Source organism: Megascapheus bottae, chromosome 1 (assembly GCF_031878675.1).
Source record: "Megascapheus bottae isolate mThoBot1 chromosome 1, mThoBot2.hap1, whole genome shotgun sequence".
NCBI lineage: Eukaryota > Metazoa > Chordata > Mammalia > Rodentia > Geomyidae > Megascapheus > Megascapheus bottae.
In genome coordinates, this window is record NC_143509.1 from 56,928,718 (window position 1) to 56,947,258 (window position 18,541).

The 18,541-nt window shown below is 43.0% G+C and overlaps 1 protein-coding gene across 1 annotated transcript in view; it reads right to left on the reverse strand.

The window, feature by feature from the left end:
• The window catches only part of Pdia5 (protein disulfide isomerase family A member 5), an 88,921-nt gene that overhangs the window by 17,263 nt on the left and 53,117 nt on the right, over positions 1-18,541 (reverse strand). Inside the window, exons 9-11 of the mRNA XM_090345345.1 lie at positions 15,413-15,504; positions 15,252-15,323; positions 8,793-8,929 (exon numbers count right to left, since the gene is read on the reverse strand). Of these exons, the coding sequence (XP_090201471.1) occupies positions 8,793-8,929; positions 15,252-15,323; positions 15,413-15,504 (301 nt within the window). The remainder of the gene's footprint in view (positions 1-8,792; positions 8,930-15,251; positions 15,324-15,412; positions 15,505-18,541) is intronic.

Genomic DNA, 18,541 nt, shown 5'->3' on the forward strand with positions numbered 1-18,541 from the left:
AACATGATGTGGCTAGTGCTGATATCCAGCCAACTTTGGCAGCATCCATGATCACACACACACACACACACACACACACACACACACACACACACACACTCCAGCAACAATATATATGGGGCTTAAGCTCAGGGTTTGGCACTGTCCTTGAGCTTTTATGCTCAAGGCTTGTGCTCTACCATTCTGAGCCACAACTCCACTTCTAGTTTTCTGTGGTTAATTGGGGATAAGAGTCATAGACTTTCCTGGTTGGAATGGCTCAAACCAACCTTCTCAGATCTCGCTTCCTAAGTAGCTAGGCCTGGGCCATTGGCGCTCAATGAGGACTAAATGTTTTCTAGGTAAGGATCATGCCTTGCATCAAAATGGTGCTAATTTGATTAAGTCTCTACTTTGTATAGTTTGCAGCCAAGACAGTAACAATGCACACAAGGTCCCTCCCAGTTGAACACTCCCTCTGCTTCTTACCAGGTCTGGAAAAGGTCTTTAGATATCTCCAATATCTATGGATTTTGTTGAAATGGTTTCTATATGTATGTACCCTAGTGTTTTCCTGATAGCATTAAGATTTTCAATTCTCCTTCTTTTTTCCTAACCAGGGGCTATAAACTTCTGAAAACAAGTGTTTATGGTAAGGAGACTGGGTAGGCCCAGAGAAGAAAGGATTGGTTGGGTATCACCTTCCTTGACATTGGCATGTCCTGAGGAGCTATGGTGGTAGATGGTGCCAGCCATTACCTGACCCCAGCTTCCTAGGTCTGGCTGTCAGGATGTCCTGGCTGTGTGGCTGTGGATTAAGGGAGGAGGGTTAGATGTGGGGAGGGGAGTTCTGGCCATTTGTGTTTAGTGTCCTCATTGTGATTTGATAGGCCATTAAGTTTTATCACCAAACTTTCTTGTTGGGTTTTTATCATCTGTGTAGGTGCTCTTGCTCTAAGTCCATGATCTATCATGGAGGTCTGCACACCAATCCTCAATCATACTCTCTTCTGGCTGCGGGAATGCTGGCCTCCTGTTATCACAAAGCCCTCTGCATTTTGTTACATTCAATTATTCTTATTTTATTAGCTATGGATGCTGGAACTAGAATTTTCCAGAGAATCAGATTAAAGCTCTCTGTTAGCCAGGTTCCTGGTCAGTACCTGAGACTTGAGATGATCCTGACTATTGTCTGGACTAGAATTTGGCTGGCACTTGCCAGGGTGGTAAGTTTACTACAAATGCTAATATACTCACTGATGTCTGGACATTGATTGCAAAGGGCACTACAGAGATTCAGGGTTCTCTCAAGTCTTCCAACTACCTACAGACCAAAGCTGACTCGCTGATACAAAGACCTCAAGGAAGACTCAAAAACTGATGGATGTCTCTATTCATTCCAGCTCTGTTCTCACAGAGCTTCCCCCCCCCCCAAGCCTACACACTAATGCCTAATATGGATAAATAAGTCTTTAAATTTTTATTTCCAGGTTTCAGTCCTGAGGAAATAATGTGACATGTGGACCAATAATGTGACATGTGGAAGTGTTCTTTGCAGTATGATTTATAATGGGAAATTCAGTAAACAACTCAAACCCTCAACATTATATTGCTTGTTAAGCAATTTATGGTGCTATATGATTGAATGTTATGTGGCCACCAAAAGTATATATAAAAAGGTATTTTTAGTAACAGAAGATAATACAAGATGACAAAAAAAGACAATGTAAAGGAAAAAGAAGTATAAAGGCCTAAAAAGAAATAAAGTACAATTTATTTCTTTTATCTGGAACACAAGCAAATGAAAACTTCAGATGAGATGAAATGAAAAAACAAAATATCTTAATAAAAGCTAGAGCACTGTTTTCACATTCCAGGCCAGACTTTCTAAGCAACCCAAAGGAGAAGATGGGAAAGCAGACTTGCAGAATGGCTCAGTGGTTAGGCACAGCATCCATCACTGCTTGGGTTTTAATGCCAGCTATGCTGTGTGGACTAAGTCTGCATTGAGGTCTCTGTGTGTGGGCTGTGTAGACTATGTGGAATAACTTTTCTCAAAGTTTCTTGGCTGTTAGGACCTCTCTTTATCTATAAAGTTGGAACAATCATGATATCAGTTTCAAAGGATTTGTTGTAAAGATTGTATGGGTTAATATACAGAAAATGCCTAGGACAATGCCCAATCCATAGAGGTGCAGCTATGATTTGGCTACAAAAATATAAAGCACCATAAACCAAGTTAAAGGAAGCAACAAAGAAGAGCCAGGAGTTTGGCCTAGTGGTAGAGTGCTTGCCTAGCAAGCACGAAGACCTGGGTTCGATTCCTCCGTATCACATATCTAGAAAAGGAAGCAACAAAGAGAACATCAAAGAAGCAGGAGGAAAAAACATAAAGATTAATATCTATAATTACAGAGTTCTAGGTTAGAAGAAAAACACAGCTCAGTAGAAAAGTGGGCAAAAGGGATGAATAGGTAGTCCACATAAGAAATTTTAAAAGCCTGATATTACGATGTAAACCACAAAATGTTCCAGCTGAGGGTGCTATTGGAAAGTAGTGGGACTGCAGGAGGTGGGACCTGGTGGAAGGAGATGAGCTCACATGTATTAGGACCCAAGTCCCTCCCTCTCTCCACTTCCCTGCTGCCATGAAGGGAACAGGCTGCCATCTCATGTGCTCCCTGCCACAATGCTGTCTTGCCACAGGGCTAAGCGACCACACACTAAAACCTTTGGAACCATGAGCCAAAATGAAACTTACCTTCATTTAAGCTCATTTTCACAGGCATTTTGCAGGGTAATGGGAAGCGGATGAACATAGCTGGTTACCACACGAAAGGACATTCTACTTTCCCAGAGGTGAGAGAAAGCAGAAAAGCTGTGCGTTAACCAGTTTAGCAGAAATATCAAAGGCTGATATATCCTGTTGCAAGGGTGCAGATTCTACAAGACACTGCTTGGTAACAGTAAACCCTTTCTGGGAGATAATCTCTGGCAGTATCTACTAAAGTTCCAGCACTGACTCCATGGTCAAGCAACTCCACTTTTAGAAATTAATCCTAAATAGTGAAACAAAAGCCATATAATGAATGATTGTTGTCCTTAATGTACTATGTTGTCTCTCATCTCCTTTGCTGTCCCTTGGTTATCTCATATTGGTATCTCACTTTGTTATCTGATATATTGAATTTATTTGTATTTGGATATTTGAAATTTGATAGGGAAGGGGGGAAAACCAAGATGGGTGGGGGGCGTGGGGGGGAGGGAAACGGGTACCAAGACATGTGAAAGGGTATCAATGTATGTGAATTAATGCACCTTCCATCTGGCAAATATCATGTAACCCTTTTACTAATTACAATAAAAAAAAAATTAATCCTAAATATTTAGACCAACATGTCTAAATTTGGATAGAATACCAGGGGATACCCTAAAAATATTTATATGTGTTCTCTTGCATGGTTTGAATAGTGACTGTAGACAAATGTCTGTCAATAAGGGACTGAATTAAAATTCATAGCATACCTGAATGAAAAAATACTACTTAGTTGTCAAATAATTGGGATAGGTATGCCAACAGCTATATTTACATAAAAACATCTTTAAGACCTGCACTGGTAAATGAAAAAGGAAACCAAATCACAGAAAAATGGATAGGAAATGATCCTGTTAACAAAGGAAAACAGTCCTGTAACTTAGGTGAAATATTACAGAGGAGGGCTATGCCAACTTTTGTACTGGCCTACCTTAAGAAAGGAGGGTTTCCTTGCCTGCACTGAATTCTTGTGTACCCCTTGAACCTTGTACTGTCAACAACAAGAAAAGGGCAATATTACTCTTAAATTACTTGTACAATTTTTTTAGTCATGGGGCTTGAACTCAGGGCTTGGATATTGTCGCCCTAAAGTTTTAGTACTCTACCTCTTTGAGCCACAGTGCTACTTCTGGTTTTCTGGTAGTTAATGGAGATAATATCCCAGACTTTCCTGCCTGGGCTGGTTACGAACTGTGATGCTCAGATCTCAGATCTCAGGATTACAGACGTGAGCCAATGGTACTTGGCTACTTGCAATTAAGGAAATGAAAAAACAAAAATATTATAACGAAAGATAGGGCAAAAAAGGGTGTTTTAGTGCATCATGGCTACATAAATCCATACCTGTGTTGACAGAAGGCCAACTTTACTATTAATTTATAAATAAAAGTTAAAAGAGGGAAAAATAAGAGGACTACAAAGAATGGTGCCCAGAAACAAAGTGGTTGTCTCTGAATAATAGAAGAGGGGTTATTTTTCTTCATCATTTTTCTTCATTTTTATTTTTTTTTTAATTCTTGTTAGATTTTTAAAAATAAAGATCACCTATCACTTTGAGAGTAAGACTAAGATAAAGCAAAAAGTTAAAAAGAAGGAGTTGCAAAGAAAATCTGAAGGCTGATAGAGATCTACTTCTAGAGACAGCCCAGATGCATAAAAGGTAGGCTGGAACAATGGCTTCTCATTCACACCCCGGGCAGGTGAGCTGGGGCAAAGAAAACATCTCACTTTGGGCTTGCCCCTAAGCCAAGGGACAGATGGAGCAGGGGATAGACAAGGACAAAGGATGGGCAAAGCAGTATGGTTCCTCAACAGCTTTTTCCTGAGCCTGCATGTATGTCAATGTGCCCACAGAAGGACAGGCTGCTCCTCAGGGATATTCTTTTTCATTGCTTTTAATCCTCTAGTAATGCTTGCTCAGATGGTATAACTACACCATGTCCTGTTCCAGGAGTATGTGGTGAGGGATGGAAAGCAAACAGGAAAAGAAGATGAGCAATAGTAGACTCTTCTCACTCAGAATATTATGGATATAAATAAAAGGCACAAGAGTGGGGCAATGGCCAATGTCCAGTAGACTTTATGTTTTGTGGGATCAGAGAACTAACTGGGCCTGTAGCCATAGCCTCCTACATCCATGTCAAGCCCTGAACTGCAGTACAGGGGTTGGCCAAGTGTAAAACGAAGGGCCAGGCTTCAACACACACAGCACCATGCATATAACCATGCCTTGCTTACTTTCGTTAGGTTACTCTCATAGTCCAGCTCCTGGAGGACAGAGTACAGAGGACAAACCTGGCTGTAAATGGTGAAGTAACATGGGGCAGGCTAGAGCTCATCCATGTGGAGAATGTGCTTGGAGGCTGCCTATGCTGACTAATTAAATGACAATCACTACAGCAGAGAATCTGCATGTGTTCTAACTGTCTAGCTGGGAAAAGAAGGGATGGAAGACCGTGAGAACCATGGAGTATAAGCTGAGTGGTAAGAAAAGAAGAGAGGGCCAGGAGTTTGTCCTAGTGGTAGAGTGCTTGCCTAGCATGCAGGAAGACCCGGGTTCAATTCCTTGGTACCACATACATAGAAAAAGCCAGAAGTGGTGCTCTGGCTCAAGTGGTAGAACACTAGCCTTGAGGAAAGCCCAAGGATAGTGCTCAAACCCTGAGTTCAGCCCCCAGAACTTGAAAAAAAAAAAAGGGTTTGATAAAGAAGGTCTAGATTATCAATGCTATTTAGCAACCAGGGCCTGGGTGCTTTCATGCCAGGAACGAGAAGTAAGACCACATACATGTCATCATAGTTCAGGCAGAAGAGCAAGCAACTTGGTTCTGAATCTACAATTTTCAGGAGGCACCCAGCCAGACAGGCACAGGTCAGAGGAAAGCTGAAGACACAGTCTCCCTGGTCTTTCAAAGAGAGATCAGGAAAGAACTAATGCTGGCTTGAACATTTAGCTCCATTTGTAGAAATAACACCATAAAGAAAGACCATGGTTCTTTCTGGGAAAAACAATCAGGAATTATCTCCATTTTCTTTTCTATTCTTTACCTTATTTTCTCTTTGTAAAATGTATATGAATAGCCACCTATAATCCTAGATACTCAGGAGAAGCTGAGCAGTAAAGTTCATGAGATTTAACCTCCAAAAACCAGATGTGGAAGAGGGTTCAAGTGGTAGAGCACTAGCCTCGAGAAAACAATAACAACAACAACAAAACTCAGGGACAGACTTGGTCCTGAGTTCATGCACCAAAGTAAGTACTGGCACCAAAGAATAATAAGTATATTAATTTCTTTTGTAGTTAGCTAAGAGCCATAAAACATTCTTTTTAGTTGGAACTTTACTATTTCGGTCTATTAAGATGCTTTAAAATCTTCCTTTTTTTAAAAAATGAAGGCATGGTAATTTGTCAATCTAGTGATCCCATTCCAAAACACAAACCAAGCACATCCAGCCCTCCAAAGTAGAATCAATATTCTGCTAAACTGACAGATCCTAACTTGTTTTTCTAAATCTCCAAGATGCTCTGGTCTCAAGCCATTCCCAAGCCTGGGATCTGCACCTGTAATGCTGTGTCTTCCAATATTCACCTTTTCTGTACTTGTGAAACCTGAATACTCTGGTTCTTCCCAGGCTGAGAAGCATGCTTCAAGATAAAGGAGAATATAGAGAGATATTCAATGCAGTTACTAGTATCTGACAGGAACATTGATGGGTAGTCCATCATGTTTTGCTTAATGTCTCTCACTCTGCAGTTAAGAGCCACAAATGATCAGGAGGATCAGTAAACTCTCTTGACTCAGATAGGAAAGACAGACACATGGAATTGGTCTTTGGAACATCCCAAATAAAGAAGCAGAAACAGCTAGTCAGAATCTGTCCTATAGTTGGGACAAGATTACAAGCAGGGTAAATGCAGTTCAACCTAACTTCCCAAACAGCTTGTTCCATCAGAAACTGTCTTTTTTTTGCCAGTCCTGGACTTGAGCTCAGGGCCTGAGCACTGTCCTTGGACTTTCTCAAGGCTAGAGCTCTACCACTTGAGCCTCAGCACCATTTCTGACTTTTCTCTATGTATGTGGTACTGAGGAATCGAACCCGGGTCTTCGTGCATGCTAGGCAAGCACTCTACCACTAGGCCAAACTCCCAGCCCCAGAAACTGTCTTTGAGACACATTCTAGCTGGGGAGTCTGCAGTACTACCAGTGGTGCTCTAACAGCAAGGATCTTCTAAATATGTCTAACCATAGGGATACTCTCACTAAGGCCCTAGCAGACCTGGAGGTATCCCATTCTTAAGGCTTTCTTTGTCCCTGTCCTGAAAAATTGGAGGGTCTCTGGAACTTGAAAAGAGCTTTTTGACTGCTTTTAGTAGAGCCACAGGAAATGCTTTTCCTTTGTAATCTTTAAAAAATTTAGCATAAGGGCTGGGAGTTTTGCCTAGTGATTGAATGCTTGCCTAGCATGCACGAAGACCCACGTTCATTTCCTCGGTACCACATACATAGCAAAAAGCCAGAAATGGTGCTGTGGCTCAAGTGGTAGAGCTCTAGCCTTGAGAAAGTCCAAGGACAGTGCGCAGGCCCTGAGTTCAAGGCCCAAGACTGGCAAAAAAAAAAAAAATCAGCACAGTAAGAAAGGAGTTAGGAGAGTCCACTGTATAAATGATCCGTGGATTATCCAGTTTCACATGATGCTGCTGGAAGGGGAGACTGGATAGGATCCCAGGGGTCCAGCCTCAATCCTATTCCCAGATTCAATGGCCCTTGAATTGAGAACCATCATTGGATTCATGAGCAGAAGACAATTTGCTATTTCTCTATGCAATAGTCTTCTTTCTTTCTTTCATATATTTTTTATTGTAATCAATAGAAGGGTTACATGATATTTGCCAATAGAAGGTGCATTAATTCACATACATTGATACCCTTCCACCTTGCAATAGTCTTCTTATCTGCAAAATGGAATAATCATATTCATTTTGTGGCACTGTGGGTAAGAAAAAGATGGCCTTTCAAGAAGCCACTGTATCACCACAGGGTGATGCACAACTAATAGAGTCAGAGCCTTATGCTAAAGATTAATCATGGTACATGGCTCTACAGACCAGAACCCTGCAATTATGACACTGATCCAGGAAGCACATACTTCTGGGTTTTCTTTCTCTTCCTCAATCTCTAATTCACCATTACTGGGTCAAAAGACCTGTCAGGAGGTTGTGAAAGAATACCCACATATGCTCACCTTGTCTCATGTAATGCTGAGATCCAGTTCTTTACCCATTGGACCAGCCCTTCCCCATGCATCCCCCACTAACTCCATATCTGGAACTACTGTCTCCTTGTTCTCACCCAACTCTTTTTCATACCTCTAGGAGTAGTCCCCCCCGCCTTTCCCGCTCCCCCCCCTCGTAGTTAATTTTCCATACTCCATAGGTGTGGGGAGGACACAGGTCCAGAAAGATCCTGACCTACAAACCTTTCAGATACTATTGTATGCACATGTTACAGCAGTGAACAATTTGACTTCCTGGATTCACTGTGGTCATCTCAGACTGAGACTGAAACCAGCTAGGGAAGAAACATTCTAGACCTGAGGAGATGAGGCTCAGGTTCTTGCATCACTTTGCCTATTCAGCTACCAGACAAGGACCCCAATAGGGGAAAAATAAAGGGAGTTCATTGCTCTAGGTAGTCTGAGGATACTCCCAGTCCTGACTCCTCCAGCTTATGCTGGCTTGGGAGGAAGATACTCAGGTCTGAATGGGCAGAACCTCACTAAATTCTTACTGAGGGACACATACAACCTGATGAAGGCTTCTGTGCAGTTCCGGCATGATGCTGGATGGAGACCTTGCCTGACCATGGAGACCTTGCCTGACCATGGAGACCTTGCCTGACCAACTGCATACCCTCAATACCTAACAAGTCAAGGCCTCAAGTCCCAGTGGTATGAATCCTGCTCTGTGGAGGGGACAGGGGAGCAGAGTTCCACTCACATGGGGCATGGAACATGACGAGGACAGAGGAGTGCTCCTTCACAAACTGGTCAAAGTCTTCATCGGTCAGGTGATAAACGGAGCCGCCCTCATCTGCCCAGGGAGTCTCGGGGACCTGGGGCTGTGGCGGCTGTGGACTGGAAGACCAAAAACAGGCAGAGCTCAGAGCAAGCCCCAGGCTTGAGCCCCCTTACAAATCCAGCCCCCTGACACAAAGTTCCCACTGACTCAGCATGTCTTACTCCTGGGCTTCAGCCTCTTACAAAGTGAAAACTGGCCCTGGAGGAGAAGCCAGGGAGTAGGATGGCCTGCCCACCTCTACCTTCCCACCAAAGTTCCAGAGAGGTATTGAGATGATAACCTGATATAAATGGTGGCTTTCTGCTACCCTTTCACTTGTCCCTAGGAAACAGGGAGTCTGCTAGCTCTTTAACACAATTGTAAACTATCAAGATTAAACAGTCACAGGGGAGGGTGACCTCTGGATTAGCTCAGTATTGCATTCAGTGCTGCACACAGGGCTGGGGAGGAGAGGAGGGAAAATGGGTTTATGCACAGGTAAGGTAGGAAGAAACATGGCCAGGGGTCTGAAAAAGACCACATCTGGGTGAAGGAAAAGCTGATACATGAGGGCACAGTGGCACAGAGTACTCACTGACCAGCTTGAGGAAAACAAGATTAAGGAGTGTCCTACCTCCAACAGTGTTCAATGCCACCTCACTATTCCTCCCAGAATAACAATATAGGTGGTTATCCCAGTATCCTCTGTCAATTCCATCACTCATTAGCTGCAAACCTGAGGCACCCCTGACTTCTCAAGAGCCTGTTTCCACCAGGTGGAATCACGCACTGACAGCTATGCCCCAGTACTATGAGAAGGTTCACAGATACTCTCCTGTGTCTAGTACAAGATGGCTGGTGACCTAAGACTTCTACTCCTTTACTGCCAAGCACCTCTGCTAAAGCATCCTAATGCAGCTTTAAGAAAAAACCCTTAAGATGACAAAGGTGAAAATATAGCCATTGTTTCTGGCTTGTGAGAACCTGTTTGGCAGGAAATGTTTTAAAGTCTAGCAGTAAGGGCTGGAGAATTCATCACAGAGCAAGATAACTCATATAACAGACTGCCAGCATCCTGGCTCCACACTCTACTACAGAAGCCCACACTAGTGCTGCTGACTGGGCATACTGGCAACCTTAGACTTCCTGGTCCCAAGAAATGGGAAAGTAGCAGGAAGTCGTAAGCCATTTCTGCCCATGCATGTCTAGTGGCTGATGAGACAGGGTAGAATTGAGCTTGGAATGAGTCACCAACAAGTCTCAAACAATATCATGAAATATAGCTTCCTATTCTTGGCTTGAAATGCTAACCATTCACATATCTCTAATTCTATGAATAATCTGTCTTTACAGTACACCTGCATACATACCAAGTTATGTATAGTTATGCACATTTAAAAATATTTAATATAGTGCTGGGAGTTTGGCCTCGTGGTAGAATGCTTGCCGAGCATGCACAAAGACCCAGGTTTGATTCTTCAGTACCACATACATAGAAAAATCCGAAAGTGGCTCAAGTGGTAGAGCTCTAGCCTTGAGAAAGCCCTAGGATAGTCTTCAGGACCTGAGTTCAAGCCCCAAGACTGGCCCCAAAAAAATCTAATATATATTATTTATTGTAGAAGAGATTAGAAACAAGCCAGTGTGCATTGGAAGATGACAGGTCAGGTACACCATGCTCCATCCCCATCTGGAGGGCTGAGAGCTGAAGGAAGAACAAGAACTCTCTATATGCCCACACAGAAAAACTGCTTGAGATATGCTGACTCTTGCATAAAAGGTCACTAATGGACGTGGAGGTGTGTGGCTCAACTGGTAGAGGGCCAGCCTTGAGTGAAAAAAAATATACTCAGTCGCATTTGCTTGCAACTCCCCAAAGAAAGACTAAGAATATATGAGAAGATGGGCCGGGAGTTTGGCCTAGTGGGAGAGTGCTTGCCTAGTATGCATGAAGACCCAGATTCGATTCCTTGGTACCACATACATAGAAAAATCTGGAAATGGTGCTGTGGCTCAGGTGGTAGAGCTCTAGCCTTGAGAAAGCCCAAGGACAGTGCTCAGGCCCTGAGTTCAAGCCTCAGGACTGGAAAAAAAAAAAGAGCGAGAAAGAATATGAGAAGCTGAAGCTGTAGATGTCACCTAAGTGGTAGAGCACCTGCCTATGGGCATGACACCTTGAGTTCAAAGAAATGAGCTGCATAGAAGTTGTTCCCTATAAGGTGTGGGAAGGAGAATACAAAGGAGGAGAGGTGTTGAAGTGAGACTTCAATGTGTACTTCTCATCTTAAATTTTATTTTCTGTGAATGTAAGCTATTAAAACATCAAAACAAAAATTTAAAAATTCAACAAGAAAATAAACAAGACAGAGAAGCAGGAGCTGAGTAGGAACACAATCATAAGAAAGTAAAAAATATGTAGTCAAACAGGGAGTAGAATGCACTCTAAACCCACTAAAAAAAGTAGTAGAGGTTAAAAAAACCATGAATCCACTGGAGCAAAAAGAACAGAAAACATCAAGCAGAAAAGAGTAAAAGAGGTCAGAAAACCAACATAGTGCAACAGAAGGCAGAAACCACGCCTTGAAGCAGTGCTGCAGCTGGGCTGGAAACAGAAGCTGGAACTGAAAACTGGAGCAGTTACACCTTAGATATATATGGGGATACACCCATTCCCATTCAGCAAACAAGCAGTTTACTGCAGGATGGGCACAGTGATAAGAGACATGATAGAAAGAAGGAGGAATTGTAAGTCTGAGCCTGAAGCACTGAAGTATGCTTTTCACTATATGTCTCTTCTTAATGGAAAGCTCCCTGAAGACTGGGCCTCTTTGTCATTTCTTTTCCTGTTGTATCTAATACATAGCAGACACCTAATAAATGCTTGTTGAATACCCGAACGAGAGAACAATACGTTTAAAAAGTAGTTCAAAGTAGATATGTTAAGTTTGTTGGGGAGAAAACATGAGAGTACCCAGTAATTATCCTCAAACATTTCAGACTGCTTCGAAAAATAAATTTTCTATGACTTAAAGACAAAAACCAACGCCATGCCATAGAAGCTCCAGAGAAAGAAATTAACTCAGTGTAAGGAAGACTGTTCTATTTATAGTAGGTGATCGGGACAGAGCAGAACTGGGATTTAAAAGACCTGCGTGAGCTCTATTTCTACCTTTAATCAGATCCAGGAACCTAGGTAAGCAAATCCTACTTAAAACATCCACCATGGCTGAGAGTGTGGCTCAAAGGGTAGAATGCCTACCTAACAAGCATAAAACCCAAGTTTAAATCCAAATATCAACAGGGAAAAAAGCCTCAAAACATAGGCCAGTGTCCTTTATGATCCTTTATCTACCTCTCAAGTTCACTTAAGCAGACATAGACATGACACATTTTAGAAATATAGAAAGCCCTGCCCAAATGTTCCTAGATACCCTGCATAACCTATACTAAAACAGCCAAAATAAATGGGCAACTTTGAGATGAGGAAAAGGCACTGGGGGTAGGAGGAGGGGATGACTGCCAGGTCAGGTTTGCTGATTTTTCTGTGTCTTTCCAGTCTCTAATGTGGTGTGTTCCGCAGATTGGAGGAGGAGGATGATAGCCAAGGCACTCTAAAACTGAAAAGGCCACACAACACCTCCTATTTCAGGAAAGTTTGTTTGCCAAAAACAGGAAGAGGCAACTTGGAGCATTCCAACACAAAAACACTTGATGTCTATTTCAGTTTGCTTCTTGTTGGTATTAAAATATACAAGATGGGATGCACAGCTAGTCATATACAGTATGTCCTTATACCTGCCTGCATAGCTTAACTCACCATTGTGAGCTCTGCCAGCAGGGGATGGAACCCAAGGCCACCAGAAACATCAGGAGGTACAACTGCCATAATTATTCTGTGGGTAGAGTCACCAGACTTCATTCTTGAACTTTCATAAAGAGAAGTCAGCCAGGCTAGATGTACCTTTGTCCTGCACATAAGCCCCAAAATGACTCAAAGCCAAAGGAGAGGCCTGAGGCATAGGGAAGAGTGACATCACTACCTGCCAGGATTTAAGAGAAAAATTAGACTTAGAGCAAGCCAGGAAAACTGCATGTGGAACTAGGTCAGAAAAAAATCTAGAAGGAAATTTGTCAAAGTATCATTTTTGGATAATGGGGAAGGAAGAGGATTTTTGTTTCACTAAAGTTTTTTTTTTTAATAATAAGCATATCTCACTTTAATATCCTTAAAACTGAGGAAGACTGAAAAATTACGCTACCTGCCTGCACAGTAACATTATGAACTCTTACTGGGGGACATTATGTCTGACGCTCACTGGGTATCAACAGGAGATTCTCTACTGGGGATGTGGACTGCAGTATACCCCAACCCAGAGTGCTCGTGGCTGGCAAGGAGGTGTTACAGGGATCTGCAGATGTCCCTTCTCTTTCCTGGCAGGTCCTCATGTCTAATCTCATGCTGCTGATCACCAGTGCACCACAGGCTGCTAACAGAGGTTCTTCTCTGGTGAGAGGAGGAGGAACTGGGCAGTGGGGACACAACTCTGCAGCCAGGCAGCCAGGGTGTGGGCAGGCCAGAGCAAAGAGAGGGAGGGAGCTGGATACAGAAAGGAGGGTGGCAGGCTCCAGCGGGGAGATAATAACTTGTCACAGAAACTCCACTGATGTGCTCCCCTTGGATTGGGCTAGCAGGTGATTCTGAACATTTTTTTTTCTTAAACACCAAACCTTATCCTTCCACAGAGATATGAGGGTGTTTTGAAGCCAGAAAAGGTTAGAGAAGGGGGAGGGAAGCAGACAGATTTTATGCTTTGGTGACAAATGAGATTGCTATTTGTTGAAACCTTCTCCCAAAGCAGAGTGAGCTATGTCTAGCTGGAGGAGAGGACATGTTTATTATCAAGTGAAAAGGAGGATAGGAGAGTGAAAGCCCAGTTAAGACAATGAACACATAATAATGGGGAGCAGCCTTCCCAGGCAGGGGCTGAAAATGAGGGCACTGATAGGGACAGAGATGTGAATATGCTTCTAAGAAATGAAAGATGCTATGCAAACACAAGGCTGCACTGGCTGCTCATCTCCCAGGCCTCTGGGGTGGGGAATAGCAGAGGACAGGGTTTCAACCTCTGGAAACCCAAGTTTATTTCTTATTAAAAAACCTAAAGTCTACCTTTTTATCATTCTGAAAAATACACCATGCATCCATATCTTAGGGTATCTAATTCTTCACTCTGGATTTTTAAATATTCCAAGCTGGTAGAACTGTGAAAGGGGTAGTCCTCCAAGCAGAGCTCAGAAGGGGCTGAGCCAGGCCGTGGGGAGCAGCTGGAAGGTGGCATCAGGCTGCAGGGCTCAGTGCTGGCTTTGTTTCTGCTCTCTGCTCTCAGGCAAGTTGCTTCATCAGTGCTTCAGTTACCTCATCACCTAAACAAGGATAATAATCATAACATCTCCCTGACAAGGCTATTGTGAGCATTAAGTGGGAATCCTGGTGGAGCATCTAGAACAGTATTGGCCACAAGAGAGATCTCAAAATATTTGCTGTTTTATCTGTAGAATTACATACAAATAAAGAACACAGAGTGCAGGGCAAGTAGCAAAGGGGGTGAGTGCTCAGTGGGGGTGACTTGGGAGGCTCCAAAAGACACTGAGTCTGCATGAAGGTGCTGGTGCAGTTGCCATGGATGGGCTTGGACAGTGGGGTAACCAGCAGGGCACAGCAGCAGGTGGGAAAGTGGTACCAGCAGAGAGGCTGGATCTGTGTTTTGACAGCACTAGAAAACATGGATGCAGTTTACCATAAAGCATGGTCTTGGCCAAAGGCATGGGGTTGAGGGGAGTGGGGGAGAAGGTGAGAAGTGGGGAGGTAAGGTGTTCTGAAATCTAAGGCATTAGGCTGGTTTTGGAGTAGCATCACTGCTACCATGTTGTGTTTGGAATAAACATTCAAGTGACAATTCTATTTTCAGAGAGACCTCCAAGTGTTTGGAACCTTTCTCAAACCTGATTTCCTGGGTGAGAAACACTTCTACCTATCAGACAGTGAGGAACAATTCCATTTGAAACATGGAAAGATTTCCAAAAGCACTTGAGTTATTTCAAAAGAGCCAACAGGCTTAGGCATCCCCTTCCCAGCTCACAGCCATCCAGAAGAGGGAAGGAGACAGATGCTGACCAGGGCCCATCTCTACAGGCCCAGGGTTCACAAAATCCTCACAACTCCTAGGACCCCAATCACATAGATCCCCATGCTGACTTAGACTTTAGCTAATGTATATTACTCGGTAATGTACACAGTTCAATACATCTCCTACCCTTCCTTACTCCCTTTACTAGCCCCTGCCCTGAGAATGAGAAGCTACCCTTGAGCCTAGCACCTGATATAAACACCCAACTTACTTCTTCAGCCACTCCATGATGTCCTCGGCTGTAGACCCATAGTTGTCATACTGGAACAGAAACCGTCCTTTCCTGTGATATGTAGAGAGAGCATGGCTAAGCCAGGGACACAAATGCCATTGGGGAGACAAGTGAGTGCCACAGGAAAGTAGGGGACTTACTCAAAATAGCAGATGGTGGGGTAGCCACGCACATTGTACTCCTCCTTGATGTTTTCAAATTCAGAGGGGTAGACATTCATCCCAGCCAAGACCTGGCAAAAGGAAGAACAGACTAGTCCACCAATGTCCATGCACAGCCTGGCCTCGTTGTCCAAACAGAAAAGATGTATGAGATCAAGCTTTGCAGACAGGTTAAGTCACCAGGGCTACTGAGAACAAGTTTGACTGAATTATCTGGGAATAACAATAGAGTACTCTGGAAAAGTCAGATTTATAGGTCCATACTTAAACATCTGGTCCCTTATACTTTGTTCTTTAGGAAGGACAACTCTGAAGCAAAAATAAAGTTCTGTGGGCTAACAAACTTGCTACCAAGTTCAAAGCAGAGTCTAGTGTTGGGATATAGCTACTCAAATGCATTCTATGTCTTTTTCTCTTCCATGTCAACTCAGGTTATACTTTTCCTTTTATATAAATGGAAATAAAGTGGTTTTCAGACACATTCAGTGTCTGCATAGACACCTCCAAGGGTACCGCATGGGCTGTCGTTTGTCTCTCTTGGCTTAACGTAGAATATTCTCACACCTCCTAGTTCAGATGTGGCTAAGTACAACATGAGAAATGTGGTATCTAGGGACCTGCCTGTCTCTCTTTCCCCCGGACCTTATAATGCCTCCCTAGCTATTTCCTCCTTTTGTGACTATTACCCTCAACCTGGTTTGACCAAAGTCTCAGAAGTTTGATCAAATTCTGGGGCCACATGACCAGCACACCTGAATCAGAAAGAAAATAGGTAGCTGTATTACTAATATATGGCTAAATAGTAAGAAAAACCTAGAAAACAGCATTCTGAGTCTCTTCCCTTTCCACCCCTAGGGTTGGAGCAAGCACTTGGACTCTGAATATGCTCTCATGGGTAAGTACTGCTAGACTAGCCAATGGGAAGGCTGTCCCAAAGAACAGGGTGGCACGAAGGTAAGAGGAAAAGAAGTCCCAAGGAGCCAACAGTAGTTATAGCAGCAGAGAAAAGAAGCCCAGGGAGCTAAATATTTCCATTTCCAATGCATAGGATACATAAGAGAAAAAGGAATACAGTGGTTTCAGTAGGCTATGAACTGGAATCAGAAGGCTGCTTTCACCTACATGTCATATGGCTTTGGGGAAATCACTCACTCTCACTGAGTTCCTTGTTTGGAAGATACAGGAAATTATACTATCAAAGGGTTCTTAAAGAGAATGGAATGAGATGACCAAGTCGAAAACTTCAAGAACAAAACTGGTGTTCAGTAACTGTCGAGGTCCTTATTCTCTACCAAGTTTTCTTGGTGATTGGGCCACTTGTGCCTCTGGTCTCTCCATTTCCAGAAGCATGTAAAAGTGTCATTCTGTTTTAAATACCTAGCACAGTGTCTGGCATATGACTGCTTGGGAAATCATGGGGGCTTTCTCCAGCCAGTATGGGATGCCACAAAGAATACAGGGAGAACAAGTCTGAAATAGAACTTACTAGAAACCCTGGAGCCCTCTAAAAGCTATTCTGCTCATTTCCCAGATTGATTTGGCCTGTTCCAGTAATATCTGTCTACTTTAAACTTCTTTCTTTTCTGCCTAATTGATCTCTTTGTCAGTGTGCATTCACAAGATTAATTGCACACATTCCTCCTCTTTTATTACATCACTTCCCTATACCAAACCTTCCAATTCCATTGAATACATGCTAAAATCCAATTTCATACTAAGCCCATATGGTCTCTGTCTCATTTCTAAATCTTTCTTTTTTACAAAATTCTTAATTGTACACCTGTTAGGGTGTATATTTTCTATTCTTCCAGGAAGGAGACAGTCTGAGATTTTTTTGCACAGGAAGGAAGTTAAACCTTCTGCCTTCTCAGAAACCTTGCGGAGTGAAGCAGCAGCATCCAGTGACTAGGAATATGGGCTCATGGGTCAGGGTGTCTGAACTGCAATCCCTTCTCCCTACTTAGCAAATAACTTTTCTGAACAAGTCACAATGTCATGTGCTTTTGGTGAAGACTAAATGCAGTAATATAAGTAAAGCCTCTGTAACAATCAAAATGAATTAGCTGTTTTTGTTAATACTACTGAGAGGTTCTCTAATGCTGTGTACATTCCAGAACATACAATGCCATTCCCTGGCCCCACTTTATGTCTTCTAGTTCTCTTGCTGAAGATGCCTATTTCCCACCACTAAGCAAATCTTTAAGGCAAATCAAATCTCACCTCTGTGGACAGCTTCTCTAAGCTACCTTTGCTATGGGTAACTCTTACTCTTAGCACTTCTGTGCTACTTTTGCAGCAGTGTATACAAACATACTTTTGAAGATTTCTTTTTCCTTGCCAGTCCTAAGCTTGAACTCAGAGACTGGGCACTGTCCTTGAGCTTTCTCAAGGCTCTACTACTTGAGCCACAGCACTACTTCTATTTTTTTCTGTGTATGTGATACTGAGGAATGGAATCTAAGGCTTCCTGCATGCTAAGCAAGCGCTCTACCATTAAGGCCACATTATCAGCCTTTTATTTTTTTTAGAATTGTGGTATTCTAACTTAGGGCCGTGTTTGCCAAACTAGTGCTCTACCACTTGAGCCATGCCTCCAGCTCTATTTTCTTTTCTTTCTTTACTTTTTTTTTGTTGTTGGTGGTGGTCATGGGGCTTGGACTCTGGGCCTGGGTACTGTCCCTGAGCTCTTCAGCTCAAGTCTACCACCCCATCTCTTGAGTCATAGTGCCACTTCTGGTTTTCTAGTGGTTAATTGAAGAGTCTCACTGACTTTAGTGCCTGGGCTGGCTTTGAACTGCAATCCTCAGATCTCAGCCTCCTGAGTAGCTAGGATTACAGGCGTGAGCCACTGTACCTGGCTTCTTTCAGTTATTTTTGAGATAAAGTCTCTCTCAAGCTTTACTTCCCAGCCTGGCCCCAAATCCTGGACCTTCTGTTCTCAGCCTCCTAAGCAACTAGAATAATAGACCTGAGGCAATGGTACCCAGTTCAAGTTGGGACTTTCAAAGCCACATGAGAGAAAACACTTAGCTTAGTCTAAGGTGGCAATAAGACCACAATTCCAAATGTGTCTGTGGGGCTGTACAACTTGTACAAACAACATACTCT